Source organism: Stegostoma tigrinum, chromosome 33 (genome assembly GCF_030684315.1).
Source record: "Stegostoma tigrinum isolate sSteTig4 chromosome 33, sSteTig4.hap1, whole genome shotgun sequence".
Taxonomy (NCBI): Eukaryota; Metazoa; Chordata; class Chondrichthyes; order Orectolobiformes; family Stegostomatidae; genus Stegostoma; species Stegostoma tigrinum.
Genome location: NC_081386.1, coordinates 7,451,146 through 7,466,207, shown reverse-complemented (window position 1 = coordinate 7,466,207; position 15,062 = coordinate 7,451,146). Strand labels below are relative to the sequence as shown.

Below are 15,062 nucleotides of genomic sequence, written 5' to 3'. Positions count from 1 at the left end.
CTTGACATACAGGAACCAATTCCAATATAAGAAGTTCTTTGAGCACTTTTTGCTGCTGCAGGTAAAGCTTTTGTTGGGAAGTTTTATGATTAGAAATGTCAGCATTTTGAAAATGGTGTACAGTAATACATTATTAGTCTGTAGCAGATATTTAAATAATTCATAAATGTAATTCCTTCTATCTCCATTTGCAGCCAGCTATTATATTCATGAAAGTTTGGCACAGTAGCTAGCCCTTCTGTCTCTGAGCCAGGAGACTCTCTGGATTCAAGACCTGCACCAGAGCTTGGTGGTGATTGGAGATTAGAATCAGGCTTGGTTTCTGGGGGTGTGGTTAGGTTGTGTGATTGCAGTGTCTGCTATGGTGCTCAGTCGATTATTTTAGATAATCAGTGACACACTAATTATTAACCAGTGTACTATTTCCTTGGTAAGGATACAGTTGAGTCCTTTTTGTCTGGCTTAAATCACAGCTTTGAGCTCAGTATCAAAGAGATTTTCGGTGGGTCCCAGGCAACAGATATAAGCCTATTGGAAATTTAAACTTCCTGGACAATTACAATGTACATCACTGTATCATGAATTCCACAGTGTCCTGATGTCTATCTCCCAACTGAAGTTCCAACTTTGACCATACAAGCAGCGGAAGATTTAGAACAAAGCCTCAAAGTTTTTCTGGTAGAATAGTAGGGCTGTCCCTTATCCAGGCCCCAAATTCTTCTCTGTTTTTGTATTTTATTATTTATTTTGACAAGCAATTGGTTGCAAGGAAAGTTGGAATAGCTCTGACTCTAATGGTGTCTAGAGACTCTTTGATGGGAAGGAGAAGTTATTGTAATCTCGGAAATGAGGAGCTCAAGCCCTGAAGCACTGTTGGAACTGAGGGAGCCCTTTGGCAGATATGGAGCTGTGTGATTAATGCCGGAGCTGTACTGGGTATCAAAAGGTGAGACACTGTTCACATTTCCAGCTGGAAGGTAGTACTCAAACAAGTGAAATATTAAGTCAAGTTTTACATTTGTGGCATTGATTGTACTTCACTTTTAGATTTGCTTAAGGAAAAATAGATTTATTGTCACTTTGCTATCCAAGACATTACTTGGGAGAAAAAAGATTGTTTTCACCAGCACAGAAAAAAAAGCCACAGTATCCAAGGATCAATCAGTAACAATATCGAAGAGGTGATGAGATCGCAACACCATAATTGTTATTAGATTATCCTTTGTTCTGTCACCATGTACAGTAAAGATTTTCTGAATACGTTTCTTTCAAAGATGTTGTTCCATTTTTTAAATTCAAAATATTGTATTCCAGATAATTCAATATTTCCTTGATCAAGAAGCCAAAGAAAATCAGGACTAGCCAGTAAAGACTGTGACGTTGTAACAGATTAGCCACACTGCTGATTGAGGGAGTGGAGGAAGATCAGGGTGGGGGTGTTGGAGATATGGGCTAGCATGCATCCAGAAACAGGAGCTCCCTCACAGAGAAGAAAAGTGGCCCCTCACTCCAGCCATGAATTAGAGACAGACGCATGTTGCAGTGTCCTTAACAGCTTTAGCCACAAGAACATCCAACAACAGCCCTGCTCACCAGCACAACTGTATCAACACGTTTGGGAAAAACACTGAGACCACAAATAACTGACCCATCTCATCTGACTCAATGCCCAGGACCAAAAAGTGTACTAATGTTGGTAAAGGATGATAAACTTTGATATATTAGTGCCCACCATAAGCTGGTAGCTGTTGCTGTTTTGGAGGGATATGGGTCATGAGCATGCAGGTGGGATTAGTTTATTTTGGGGGTCATGATTGGCATGGACTGTTTGGACCGAAGGGTCTGTTTCCGTGCTGTATGACTCTATCACTTTATTTTGAGGTTTGTTATTAAGCTATGTAGTGAACAGTCGGACTTTGTTATTCACTTGTGGGACGTGGGGATTGCTGGCTGGATCAACATGTATTGCCCATACCCAGTTGCCTTTGAGAAGGTAGTGGTGAGCTACTTTCTTGAACTGCAATGCCATTAGGAAGGGAGTTCCAGGATTTTTACCCAGTGACGGTAAAGGAACAGTAATGCATTTCTGAATCGGGGTGGTGAGCAGTTTGAAGGGGAGTTTGTAGGTGGTGGTGTTCCCATTTATCTGCTGCCTCTTTAGATAGTAGTAGTCATGGGTTTGGAAGGTGCTGTCTAAGGAGTCTTAGTCAGTTTCTGCAGTACATCTTTCAGATGGTCCACGCTGCCACTACTGAGGAGAGATGGATTATGGTAGATGTGGTACCAATCAAGCGATTTCAAGCTGGTTCATTTTGGTTTAATTTTCAGAATTCTCTGTGCATTTGTCTTCCCTATTATCATATCATGTTGTATCTTGAGAACCCCATGCAATTGCCCAAGTGAGTCTTAACAGTAAATGATAGCAAATTCATGAAGGTAACACAGCTGAGCTCAAACATATTCAAACATGCCAAGACTGAGTTGGGGGTTACTGCATTGAGTTCAGTAGAATGCAGAGTTGCCAGCTATTGCATATTCACCCTGGATGAGATCAAGTAGCTCTTGCCATCTTCTTCCTTGTTGGTTTGGCAAATTATCCATGATTTATCCACAATATATTTTCACACAAAGGTGAAGTAAGTGAAGCTGAAGATGTGCAATTCATTCCACAATCCACAAAATTGCTTGTTTTATGTTGCTTTATCTCAACCCATTCCCATTAAAATGCTGCCACACAATCTGCCTTTGTGCTCATTGACACTTTCTGATATCGTACAGATTACTATTCTCTCTTCTTGAGTGACCATCAGCACTGTTTCTGGAATCTCCTAATGATGTAATTCTGATGTTTCCTATATATATATAATCTGTATGTAGCTCCTCAGTCATGTTTTGGAAAAATCACTTCAATTTACGTATGTATACTAAAGACACCTAGCTCTGTCTCATAATCACCACTTTCAATCCTGGTATGCTGTCTTTATGATATCCAGTCATGAGTGAGCTGAAATAAGGAGTGACAATGGCCTGGTGGTATTATTGCTAGACTGTTAATCCGTAGACCCAGTAATGCTCAGGGCCCCTGAGTTCAAACCCTGCCATGACAGATGGTAGAATTTAAATTCAATAAAAAAAAGACCTGCAATTAAAAATCTAATGTTGATTGTTGGAAAAGGGAAGAAAACAGCCATCCTTACCTGGTCTGGCCTGTATGTGACTCCATACCTGTAGCAATGTGGTAGATGCTCCCCTCTGGGCAATGCCCTGGGAATAGGCAATAAGTGCTAGCCTAGCCAGCTGCCCACACCCTGTGAATGAATTTTTTAAAAATCAGTTAATCATTGACAAAGCCAAAACCATTCTCTTTAGCCTACATGCTGCCATAATTAAACCAGAATGATCAGAGTTGGCCCTGAACTGAGTATCCAACTCTAAGCCATCTCCATCACCAACACTCTACTTTCAAGACATCACCCACTCTGTTTCTGCCTGTCTCTAGCTACTGAAACTTTCTTCCACATTTTTAAAAATTTTTTTGGCTGTCTTGTTCCATCGTCATCCTGGTCTGCCTCTTGTTTATGCCGCATCAACATAAACTCATCCTAATCTCTCCTGCTCATATCCTAACCAGCTCCAACTCTCATTCACCTTCAACATCAATAACAACATCAAAAACAAAGTTGCTGGAAAAGCTCAGCAGGTCCGGCAGCATCTGTGGAGGAGAAAACAGAGTTAACGCTTCGGGTCCAGTGACCCTTCCTCAGAACTTCTCGTTCAACTTTCCCCATATCACTCCCATCCATCCGCTCTTTGATTTAAAATTTCTCATCATCATAACCCCTGGTCTTCTATGGCTTCATCCCTCCCAATCTTCGTAACCGCTTCTGCTTTTAACTTTTTTGAGATCTCTGTGCACTTGCAGTTTTAGCCTCTCATGCATCCCCAACTTCCTTCACCCCCATTGTTTACAGCCGTTTCTTCGGCTGACTAAAGTCTAACTCTGAAATTCTCACCTGAATCTTTCCATCTCTCTCCACATCTCTTACATCGTTTAAGCAGGCCCTTATAATGTATCACTTCGACCAAGGTTTGCCTATCTACCTTTATGTCTATCTTCGGTACATTAGCAAATTTTTCATCTCTGTGAAGTCTTGGGTCATTTTACAGCTGGAAGGAAGAGCTATCTATGTGTAAGTGATTGCCAATGTTATATTTTTATTGAATAGACTGTGCCTATACAGGCCTGGCTTTATATACACAAAACAAGTAATTTATGTTTTCACCCCCTTTTAAGGTGGATACCTCATTAATGACTTCAGTGTCTCCATTTGGAATAGATGGAAGTATTGTGAATTGGACAAAATGCTTTTGACGCTCAGTTACCATGAAGGCTGATAACTTACAGGCAACAGAGTGTCAGTTGAACAATGTATGTTACAATTCGCCAAATGCCAGCTGGTCTGTCAACCTGCTGTCAGAGAATGTACAGAAGCCACAATATGTGGTAGAGGGTTCAGGCAGCGATGGACATCTGCCGTCATCAGTGACCGTGACCAGCAGTATTTCTAGGTTAGTTCCTATAGTCACTAAATACGCTCAGACCGTGCAAGTGGGAAATGCCTACCAATTTATAGAATGCCTGCAGTGTGGAAGCAGGCCATTTGGCCCATCAAGTCCACACCAACTTTCTGAACAGCATGCCACCCAGACCCAGCCCCCTACCTATTGCTAATCTATTTAACCTACACATCCCTCGACACTATGGACAATTAATATGGCCTGGCCAATCCACTGATCCTGCGCATCTTTGGATTGTGGGAGGAAACCCACGCAGACATGAGGAGAATGTGCAGACTCCACACAGACAGTCACCTGAGGGTGGAGTTGAGCCTGGGTCCCTAGCGCTGTGAGGGAACAGTGCTAACCACTGAGCCACCATTTCACCTCCAGGATTTTTTTAAACATGATATTTTGTTCCACTGGTGTGTACTGGGTGAGGAGAAGTCAGACAACTGGGAAATCCCAAGATTCTAGCATGTTTTGCACCCCATGTTAAGGCAGACCAAGTCCCCCAATGCCATTCTTTTTTGTCTACAAAATACTAAGATCTGTATTATTATAATGGAAGAGCATACAAATGAAAGAATTATGATTTAACACTTTATTGAAGTTCAGAAAGGTGAGGTAGTGAGGAAGGGAGGGGCTGGTATTAAAAATACGTTAGTGACTAAAAACAGAAAATGCTAGAGAAATTCAGCAATTCTGGCAGCCCTTACACAAAAGGAAACAGCTTCTTCGAGTTAAGTCAAACTTTCCGAGAAGTCATAATTACACAAAATCTTAACTCTGTTTCTCTCTCCACAGATGCTGCACAAATTGCTGAGTCCCTCCGGCACTTTATTTTTGTTTCAGATTTCTAGCACTGGCAGTATTTTGCTTTTATCTTAAAGATATATTACCACTTCACTCCCAACAAGATAAAGGAAGTACAATTATAGGCGTGTCCACAGCAAGATCACAGGTGGTATGGTAAGGGGCCCAGATATATCACCGTGACAGCTTGTACCAGCCACTGTTCCAATGGGTGCATTCCTTGGCAAGTTCATTTTGCCAAAATGTATTTAAATATATGAACAAAAACATTTTGACATGGACATTACAGCATTTGCAATAAAATTGAGAAAACTGATGCCCTAGGAACTTGGGTTCAAATCCTACCACTGTAGTTGGGGGAATTTAGATTTTGGGTGGCACGATGGTTAACATTGCTGCTTCACAGCACCAGGGACCCAGGTTTGATCCCACCCTCAGGTGACGTGCTGACCCCACATGGACATTCTCCCTGTGTCTACGTGGGTTTTGTCTGGGTGCTCCAGTTTCCTTCCACAGTCCCAAGATATGCATGTTAGGTAGATTGGCCATGCTGAATTGCCTCATAGTGTTGAGAGATGTGCAGGCTAGATAGATTGGCTGTGGGAAGTGCAGGGTTATGGGAATAGGGTAGGTGGGAAGCTCTCCGGAGGGGTGGTATGGACTCAATGAGCCAAATGGCCTGCTTCCATAATGTAAGATTCAGGATGTTCCAAGGCAAGATCTCCCACTCAGCTTATTGTAAAAAGCTTAAAATTTACAAAATGGATTCCATATCAGGCACACAGCCCAAGGGCAGTACATTTCAAATTGCAATTAAGAGAGTGCGATAGGTGTAAAGTTCTCCAAAGAACATATTTCACTCTAAGGTGCCTCAATACCTTTTTAATGCTCATGATTAACAACGTGCAGGTGTTAAGTTTCCTGTGGTGTACGAGGTCTGAAAGGTCATGGAGTTCTACTGCATCGAAAATGTTCTTCAGCCCAGATATATCACCGTGACAGCTTGTACCAGCCACTGTTCCAACGGGTGCATTCCTTGGCAAGTTCGTGTCCGTACTGATCATCAAGCACCTATCCACTCTAATCCCATTTCCCAGTACCCTGTATGCTATAGTATTTCAAGTGTTCAACTAAATGTTTTTAAACATTATGACAGTTTCTGCCTCTTACCACCCTTTTGAGGCAGTCACTTCCATATACCCACTTCCTTCTGGGTGAGCAAAAATCTGCTAAATCCTGTCTAAACCTCCTGAACTTTACCTTAAATCTAAGCCCTCTGGTAATGCCCCCTCATACGTGTACACTTCAATCAGCTCTTCCGCCCCCCCCACAGCCTCTAAGGAAAACAACCCTAACCTTCATAGTTGAATCATTCCAGCCTAGGCAATACCCTGGTGAATTTCCGTTGTACCATTTTCTATTGCAATTCCTACAGTGTAGTGATCAGGATTACACACAGTGCTCCAGTTGTGGCCTAACTAATACTATATACAGCTCCAAATTAAGCTCCTGGCTCTTGTATATGATACCTTGATTAATAAAAGCAAGTATCCCTCATGTCGTCTTAGCCTACCCTTCAAGGAGCTATGTACATACATACCAAGGCCCCACTGATCTTGCCCTCCTAGGGGCACTATCATTTATCATGTAGTCCCTTACCTTGTTAGACCTGCCTGAATGCATCACTTCACGCTTTTCCAGATTAAACTCCTGGGCGTATCCGGGAAATTGATTCCACAGCAATTCACCTGTTTGGAGATCTGTGGCATCTGCTGCAAAAGGACTGCAGCCAAACTGCAGACAGGATACCATAAACCCTTAGGCTTCCAAGTGGGGAGAGATGGACTGGTTCCCTTTTGATTATCGACTTAACCCATTACAGTGAGTTTATTAATTGTTAAATGTGAGAAGAATCAGTAACATTAAACACATACACAAATTAGAAATAATTCTGGTCACCACATTACAGAAGGGATGTGGAAGTGTTTGGAGGGAAATTGGCCATGGGACTGGATTAACTTAGGATATCTCAGCATAGACAAGTTGGACCAAAGGGTCCGTTTCTGTGCTGCATAACTCCATAATCCTAAGGGAGTGATGTGAGCAATGTTCACTCACCTCTGTCCAAGGATGCTTCATTCTTGACTCAGAGTTGCCCTGTAAGGGTTGGGGAAGAGTTTTCCCCTTGTGTACCACTTCGCCTCCTATAAAACTTAGAGGGGAGGTTTCTGAATTTTCTGTAGGAAGGGAGGTTCAGGAGTCTTTTGACTCATTTTGTGTCCTTAAAACTTCTCTGAAGTGAATTGTAGGGCAGGACATATAACCTTGTAAAGAGTCTGCCTCTGGGGTTACAGCATGTCTGGCTAACGCCATCTCAACAAGATGCCAAGAAAATAAAATAATCAAGAGGGCGATCAACCTGTTACATTAAAGCAAGGTCTGATTGTTTCAATCACATGAACCTCAGCGGGGAGAGAGGGGAACTAGCTGCTCACACACATGCTTTGTGTCCCAAGTTAATCTTGGGGCTTGTGTACTTGAAAAATAAGTTAGTGACACTTTTTTGCAATACTAGAGTGAGTAATACTGGCTTCTACTGTTTATTCACCTGTTTTAAATTAATAGAAACCACTTGTGGATCAGAGCCATTCGCTCTGCAAGGAAAGTATTTTCAGTAAACATTGTGAAGGGAGGCAAGTGTTGGATGGTCATATTCCAGCAGCTAGAGTAGGGAGTTGACGTCCTCATTCCAGTTGCTTGGATTTATTTATATTTGATTAAAACAAGGTTTACTTGGGAGCAGAAGTGGTGTGAGGCCTGTCATGGAGATTGGTTGGTGACTCTGAACATTAGTGAGATAACATTCATAACCTCGGTGTAACCTCAATGTTCTGTGCTACATTGACTGATCCTCTCAGGGGCAACAGTTTTGAAGAAATAAAATGTGGATCTGTTCCTGATTGCTGTCAAATGATACTATGTGATGTTGGCTGAGAAAGGGAGAAGTTTCAGCAAAGTAAGCCCATGTTCCGATGATCTATCAACATTCATCTACAACCGCTCACTTTCTTAAAATGTATTCATGGGAGGTGGGCATCACTGACAAGGCCTGTGCTTGTTGCTTCTTCTTCTTAGCCCTTCAATTGTGACCTGAATTCTATTTCTATGCTTACCCAACTATGTTCACAGATAATGACATTGGATCCAGCATGAGCAGTCAATGCAAAAAGCCATTGAGCTTGCTATGCTAGGTGTTTAGTTTAAAGATCCCATGAAACTGGATAATCCCTACTCCCAGGTATTTTGCAAAACTATTTGGAGTCAGTGAATTCCCGAACAGAGTAGGAGGCTATTCGGCATTGTTTACGTATCAGCGTTTTGAAAAATCTAACAGTCATACAGCATGGAAACAGACCCTTTGGTCCAACTTGCCCATGCTGACGAGATATTCTGAATAAATCTAGTCTATTTGTCAGTATTTGGCCCATATCCCGCTAAACCCTTCTTATTCATATACCCATCCAGATGCCTTTTAAATGTTGTAACTGTACCAGGCTCCACCACTTCATCTAGCAACTTACTCCATACACACAGCACCCTCTCTCTGTGGAAAAAGTTGCCCCTTAGGTCCCTTTTAAAATCTTCTCCCTCTCACCTTGAACCTGTGCCCTCTAGTTTTGGACTCCCCTACCCTAGCGAAAAGACTTTGGCTAGTCACCCTTTCCATGCCCCTCATAATTTTATAAACCTCTATAAGGTCACCTCTCAACCTCCAACATGCCAGAGAAAATAGCCCCAGCCTATTCAGCTTACTACCTGCTCCCCCACCCCCATAGCTCAAACCCTCCAACCCTGGCAACATCCTTGTAAACCATTTCTGAACCTTTTCATGTTTTAGAACATCTCTCCTAAAGCAGGGACACAGTCAGTTGGTCTCACTACCCTACTTGATTTTTTTTTTGCAGAGTTTTTTCTCTCCCTTTTGAGTACATGTCCAGTGCCATTTTGAAAGTTATATTGAATCTACTTCTGTTTCCCTTGCAGAAAGTCCATTCCAGATTACATCTTACTGATTTTTTTTTGAAAAAGGCTCTTCATTTCCGCAATGGAAACAGTTTCATCCTCCCTGCGAGAACAAACTCCTATAACTTTAAAGCTCTTATTAAATCTTCCCCTGGCCTTCTCTGCTGAAATGAGAGTTATCCAGGTTTCCTGTCCCTTTGTAACTGTGGCTCCTTATTTGCCCAATTGACTAGTTGTCTTGCAAATATTTCATGAGCAAAACAACAGCGCCTCAATGGAGTCTACACAGTACTGAAAATGTCACCTAGAAGGGGGATGAAATGTTTGCACCAAAACCAGTCAGCTCAGCAAACCAGCCATAACCTGTGCAACAGATCTTCACTAAAGCATTGAGGTTCCTTATTCCTGATACTGATCCAGCGAACCTCCGCTGGATAGCCTTAACATTCTTCCCGACGTATGCTGTCCTGAATTGGGTGCACTTGAAGCCTAACCAATGATTTATAAAGAGATTTAAAGTTAATGTTTTGGAACAATTTGAAATAAATAAAAATTTGAGGCGATATAAATGTACTCTTTGAATGGGTGGGGCAGAAATTGGCCTTGGACAGTAAGCATAGAACAGGCACCACCACAGTGACAGCCAGTTTTGCACAATGACCAATTGCCATATAAGTGGGAGTGGTATAAAACTGGCTGGGAATGACTTCAGTCTTGAAGATTGCTGAGTGGTTAGAGGAAGATATTTGTCTTCGCTAATGAAAAGATCAGTGACGAGCAATACTTTGAAATTAATGTACCGTTCATATGTGTCCTCCATTCTGAAGTAGATCAGAAATGTTGACAGATATCATTTATAATAGTTACTGTTTCTTTTCTCCTTCTGTGTTCTTATTCAGTTCTTCAGTTGACTTCAATTTTACAGTTGAATTGTTTTGAATGAAGTATCACAGTTGTCTTTTTTCCCCTTTCGCTTTACACAGTGATATTCCAATCTGCAGAATTTGCCACGAACCCAGTGATAAAGAGAGCCTTCTCTCGCCGTGCGAGTGTGCTGGGACTCTGGGGACAGTTCATCGCAGTTGTCTCGAGCAATGGCTTGCAGCTTCCTGTTCCAATCACTGTGAAGTATGTCACTTTGAATTTGCTTTGGAGAGAATGCCGAGACCACTGACGGAGGTAAATATTACACTGTTGTAATGTTTTCTTAATGCAAAATAGAAGGAAGGCTGTGAAATGTAAGACTGCTGGCTCAGCCAGCTCATTAACATTTTAGGCTACATAACTTGGTGGCATGTGACTCCCCGAACCTTAAAGGTGTTTGTTAAAGTTGTCTGAGGTTTACTAATTGTTATGTGGAATTTAAACAGAATTCCTATGCTGTGGAGTACACAAGAGTACTTGGGGAGGTGATGGCCCAGAGGTATTATCACCAAACTATTAAGCCAGAAACTGGGAACACCAGTTTGAATCCTGCCATAGCAGATGGTGGAAGTCTGGAATTAGGAGTCTATTGGTAACCATGAAACCATTGTCAATTGTCAAGAAAACATCCATCTGGTTCACGAATGCCCTTCAGGGAAGGAAACTGCCATCCTACCTGGTCTGGCCTACATGTCACTCCAGGACCACAGCAATGTGGTTGACGCTTAACTGCCCTCTGGGCAATTAGGGATGGGCAGTAAATGCTGACTCAGCCAGTGACACCCAAATCCCATGAATGAATGAGAAAAAAATAAGACATTTTAAAGGGATTGGAAAGTCTGGACATTGCGTACAATGACTTGGCCTCAGCTCTTTTAAACAGTTACAGGGGGATGGTGATCTTCAGAATACTTATGACTTACTATGCATTCAAGGAGACTTAATATAAGCAGAGATAATGGGAACTGTAGATGCTGGAGAATCCAAGATAATAAAGTGTGAAGCTGGACGAACACAGCAGGGCGAGCAGCATCTTAGGAACACAAAAGCTGATGTTTTGGGCGTAGACCTGCCGATAAAGGGTCTAGGCCCAAAATGTCAGCTTTTGTGCTCCTGAGATGCTGCTTGGCCTGCTGTGTTCATCCAGCTTCACACTTTGTTATCTTGACTTAACAGAAGCAGTAAGTTTAATAGATAGCAGCTAGGAAAATTAAACAGGGAAACAATATGATACTTAAAATAAGTTTTCAGTAAATTCAGTTTGTAAAAGATTGACTTTTTTTATTCCATTGCGATATTATCACAATATGTCAGTGAATTTTTAAAGTTTAAATTTAACACTGTCGTCTTCAGAATGACGAAACGATAGGAACACATTGAACAATGGAAATTGGTATTTTCAGTCAGTTTATTCAGAGATGTCACTACACACCTCTGATTCAGGTGGGATTTGAATCTGGATCTCCTGATGCAGAGGTGGGATCACTATTAGTACTACATAGGAGCCCTCAACATGGGAAACATAATTATGTACATATGGAAAGTAGAGGAGGGAATGGAAAATTTGAATACTGGAAGCAAAGTGAAGTTGAAAGGAAGCATCAGCAGCTAAACCTAAATTGAAACCTGAAACAGTGTCTAAACCTATGAAATATAAATGATTAGCTTAGGCCCATTGAAGACCCCAGGCAAAATCATTATGCACAGGCAGTAGGCATGGCGAACGTCCTTTGCAACTGTCTTCATCTTCGTGAAAGAGCAGCGAGACGTTATGGACAGGATAATACTTACTGAAAAAGATTAGCATTGCTGAAAGTTAGTAAATCATTGGGTCCAGATGGAATACATCCTAGTCTGCTGAAAGCCGAGGCAATTCTATCCTGATTGGATACAGCCTAGGACTGGACAGGTGCTAATGTTTGACGAGCAAACAGAAAAAAAGGAGCAGGCTAAGCCAGGAAAATAGTGGCCAGCCAGTCCCTATTGCTGGTGGGGAATTATGGGAATCATTAGGGACAGTATAATCTTATTTGGAAAGGCTTGGGCTAACCAAACAGTCTGTGATTCCTTCAAGGAGTATGTAACAAGATGTTGGGGTCTTGCATAAATGTCTTTAAATATTTAGTTTCAAATTTATTTATTTATTTGTCCCATGTGCTATGAATAGGAATACATAAGTACAGTGAAAAGTACACAAAGTCGCCATTCGCTGGCGCCCACTCGGTTACAAAACCAAGAATTGAAAGATTTTAACAGAGCCAAAAGGTAAGGAAGAGAAAAAGGAAAGTCCATATCTCAGAGTCCCGAGTCCCATCCCCAGAAAGGTGCAGGCACCGCTCCAATGAATAGGACACTGGCCCCTCCTCACACCGGCTCCTCCTGTCACGGCCCACCGCTGCCCCCTCACCGGCCCCTCCTCTCACGGCCCACCGCTGCCCCCTCACCGGCCCCTCCTCTCACGGCCCACTGCTGCCCCCACACCGGCCCCTCCTCTCACTGCCCACCACTGCCCCCTCACCGGCCCCTCCTCTCACGGCCCACCGATGCCCACTCACCAACCCCTCCTCTCACCGGCCCTTCCTCTCACGGCCCACCGCTGCCCCCTCACCAGCCCCTCCTCTCACAGCCCACCGCTGCCCACTCACCGACCCCTCCTCCGACTGCCCACTGCTGCCCCCACACCGGCCCCTCCTCTCACGGCCACCGCTGCCCCCTCACCGGCCCCTCCTCTCACTACCCACCGCTGCCCCCTCACCGGCCCCTCCTCTCACCTCTCACCACTGCCCCCACACATGCCTGGCTCTCACCCCAACCTCACCGGCCCTGCTCTCACGGTACGCTGCCCTCTTATGGGCCCACTCTCACTGCCCATTGCCATCTCTCTAACCCACCCTGCCCCCTCACTGGCCCTGCTATCACTGCCCTTCTCCCCCTCACTGACCCCAATCTCACCGCCCAGCGCTGCCCCGTCACCAGCCCCTCCTGTCACTGCCCACCGTTGCCCCGCCTCTCACCGGCCTCCTTCTCACCACCCACCGCTGCTCTCTCACCGGCCCCTCCTCTCACTGTCCTCTCCTCTCACCGCCCACCACTGCCCCCTCACCGGCCCCTCCTCCCTCTGGTCCCTCCTCTCACCGGCCACTGCTGCCCCCTCACCGGCCCCTCCTCTCACGGCCCACCGCAGCCCCCTCACCAGCCCCTCATCTCACTGGCCCCTTCCCTCACGGCCCACCACTGCCCCCTCACCGGCCCCTCCTCTCACCGCCCACTGCTGCCCCCTCACCGGCCCCTCCTCTCACCTCTCACCACTGCCCCCACACATGCCTGGCTCTCACCCCAACCTCACCGGCCCTGCCCTCACGGTACGCTGCCCTCTTATGGGCCCACTCTCACTGCCCATTGCCATCTCTCTAACCCACCCTGCCCCCTCACTGGCCCTGCTATCACTGCCCTTCTCCCCCTCACCGACCCCACTCTCACCGCCCAGCGCTGCCCCGTCACCGGCCCCTCCTGTCACTGCCCACCGCTGCCCCGCCTCTCACCGGCCTCCTTCTCACCACCCACCGCTGCTCTCTCACCGGCCCCTCCTCTCACCACCCACCGCTGCTCCTCTCACTGTCCCCTCCTCTCACGGCCCACCGCTGCCCCCTCACCGGCCCCTCCTCTCACGGCCCACCGCTGCCCCCACACCGGCCCCTCCTCTCACGGCCCACCGCTGCCCCCTCACCGGCCCCTCCTCTCACGGCCCACCGCTGCCCCCTCACCGGCCCCTCCTCTCACGGCCCACCGCTGCCCCCACACCGGCCCCTCCTCTCACTGCCCACCGCTGCCCCCTCACCAGCCCCTCCTCTCACGGCCCACCGCTGCCCACTCACTGACCTCTCCTCTCACTGCCCACTGCTGCCCCCACACCGGCCCCTCCTCTCATGGCCACCGCTGCCCCCACACCGGCTCCTCCTCTCACGGCCCACCGCTGCCCACTCACCGGCCCCTCCTCTCACCGCCCACCGCTGCCCACTCACCGGCCCCTCCTCTCACGGCCACCGCTGCCCCCACACCGGCCCCTCCTCTCACAGCCCGCTGCTGCCCCCTCACCAGCCCCTCCTCTCACCGCCCACTGCTGCCCCCACACCGGTCCCTCCTCTCACAGCCCACTGCTGCCCCCTCACCAGCCCCTCCTCTCACCGCCCACCGCTGCCCCCTCACCAGCCCCTCCTCTCACCGCCCACTGCTGCCCCCACACCGGTCCCTACTCTCACCGCCCACTGCTGCCCCCACACCGGTCCCTCCTCTCACCGCCCACTGCTGCCCCCTCACCGGCCCCTCCTCTCACCGCCCACCGCTGCCCCCTCACCGGCCCCTCCTCTCACCTCTCACCACTGCCCCCACACATGCCTGGCTCTCACCCCAACCTCACCGGCCCTGCCCTCACGGTACGCTGCCCTCTTATGGGCCCACTCTCACTGCCCATTGCCATCTCTCTAACCCACCCTGCCCCCTCACTGGCCCTGCTATCACTGCCCTTCTCCCCCTCACCGACCCCACTCTCACCGCCCAGTGCTGCCCCGTCACCGGCCCCTCCTGTCACTGCCCACCGCTGCCCCGCCTCTCACCGGCCTCCTTCTCACCACCCACCGCTGCTCTCTCACCGGCCCCTCCTCTCACCACCCACCGCTGCTCCTCTCACTGTCCCCTCCTCTCACGGCCCACCGCTGCCCCCTCACCGGCCCCTCCTCTCACGG

General features: G+C 46.5%; 1 protein-coding gene across 12 annotated transcripts in view; it reads left to right on the top strand.

Moving 5' to 3' along the window:
- Positions 1–15,062, top strand: part of zgc:158785 (uncharacterized protein LOC791214 homolog) — a 39,369-nt gene that overhangs the window by 13,583 nt on the left and 10,724 nt on the right. For 6 of the 12 annotated variants that reach the window (XM_048563043.1, XM_048563042.2, XM_048563038.1 and 3 more), the window contains 2 exons: positions 4,295–4,569; positions 10,380–10,575. In XM_048563043.1, the coding sequence (XP_048419000.1) occupies positions 4,385–4,569; positions 10,380–10,575 (381 nt within the window). In that variant the 5' untranslated portion in view covers positions 4,295–4,384. Of the gene's footprint in view, positions 1–3; positions 947–4,294; positions 4,570–10,379; positions 10,576–15,062 lie in introns of those variants that run through there. The other 6 variants (XM_048563049.1, XM_048563050.2, XM_048563047.1 and 3 more) reach the window with 4 other exon arrangements.